The sequence below is a fragment of the Pygoscelis adeliae genome, unplaced genomic scaffold (assembly GCF_000699105.1).
Source record: "Pygoscelis adeliae isolate BGI_AS28 unplaced genomic scaffold, ASM69910v1 Scaffold1670, whole genome shotgun sequence".
Lineage (NCBI taxonomy): Eukaryota > Metazoa > Chordata > Aves > Sphenisciformes > Spheniscidae > Pygoscelis > Pygoscelis adeliae.
Window position 1 is genome coordinate 1,742 of NW_008823904.1, and position 1,279 is coordinate 3,020.

General features: G+C 61.8%; 1 protein-coding gene across 1 annotated transcript in view; it reads left to right on the forward strand.

The window, feature by feature from the left end:
* TEX261 (testis expressed 261) overlaps positions 1-1,275 on the forward strand; it is a gene marked incomplete at its 3' end in the record, with an annotated part of 2,585 nt that extends 1,310 nt beyond the window's left edge. The window contains exons 2-3 of the mRNA XM_009335025.1: positions 645-747; positions 1,198-1,275. Coding sequence (XP_009333300.1) covers positions 645-747; positions 1,198-1,275 — 181 coding nt within the window. The remainder of the gene's footprint in view (positions 1-644; positions 748-1,197) is intronic.
* Positions 1,276-1,279: the final 4 nt, after the last annotated feature.

Here is a 1,279-nt window from a genome sequence, read left to right on the forward strand (position 1 = left end):
AGCCCCCGCCAGAACGAAAAACCAACAACCTTTTTATGGAGTTTAACGCTTCCCCGGCGTTTGCGCGCACGAGGAGGCTGGTGTGGCAGCTCGGCACCTCTCGGCTCGGCTCTCCCCAAACCGCAGCGGCTGCTCCCCCGGGCGCCGGCTCCTCGTGCCGCACCGGCGCCTCACCCCGGGGCAGGAGGAGCAAGCCCAGGTCTTGACTCTTCCTTTTAGTCCCTGGAAGGTGTGAAGAGGATTTAATTAGTCACAACAGCGCAGCCGATTTCCTGCTTGTTTAACTGCGCTCTTTAAAGTTCCGGGTTTTGGGAGCGGTGAAGGTTTTCGGATGCCTAGGACGGGAGCAGGGGCTTTTCCTGCGCGCCCTGTCCTTCCGTGGAAGTTGCTGAGTGAATTTTATCCCTTTCCCAGCTTCGCAGGGCGACGCTGCCTCGGCACCCGAGAGGCTCGGGAGGGGTTGAGTTGCGGTTTTCCCCCTTTCTCTCCAGGGGTTCAGGTGGGAACTTGGGGTGTGTCGCGGGGAGGTACAGCTGGGGCTGAGGCAGCACTCGTGGGCGTCAGGCCGGACAGAAGTCGGCGTGTGAAGGGCCACCGGCTGCGTTGCGGCCCTGCTCTCACTGCCGCTCTTGCTCTGCCCGCAGGTTCTCGCCTACTTCACGTTCTGCCTGTGGTTAATCCCTTTTGCTTTTTTCGTCTCTTTGTCGGCCGGAGAGAACGTCCTGCCTTCCACGGTGCAGCCCGGAGGTGAGCGCTCCCAGGGCCCGGGCAGACACCCGCTGGTTTTTGACGGGGGCTGTGCTCAACACAACCCCGTTCCCGTTGCACGGAGGAGGGAAAGGGGGGCAGCTGGTCGGGTAAACCCTCCCGAAAGCCGAGGCGGGAAAGGGGGGGCCTCCGCAGGGTGAGGGTGAGCAGAGTGGAGGGCGGTTCCAGCTTTGCGTCCTGCATCGCTCCCGTCCTGGGGCCCTGTCGCTTTCCCTGGACTCTCCCTACGGCTCAAGAAAGGGAGCTCAGGGTGGGGGCTCCCTGGCAGTGGCTTACTGGAACCCCCAGCTAGGCCAGACGTGAGCAAACCAGAAACTTCCGTGCTTTAAAGGCAGCTCATGCGTCGCCCCGAAATCAGACGACCCACCCCAGGGCTCCCGTGGCCGTCGAGAGGGTTTGTGTCTGATTGTTCTTCCCTTCTCTCCGCAGACGACGTGGTCTCCAACTACTTCACCAAGGGGAAGAGGGGCAAGCGCTCCGGTATCCTCCTCATCTTCTCTTTCATCAAGGA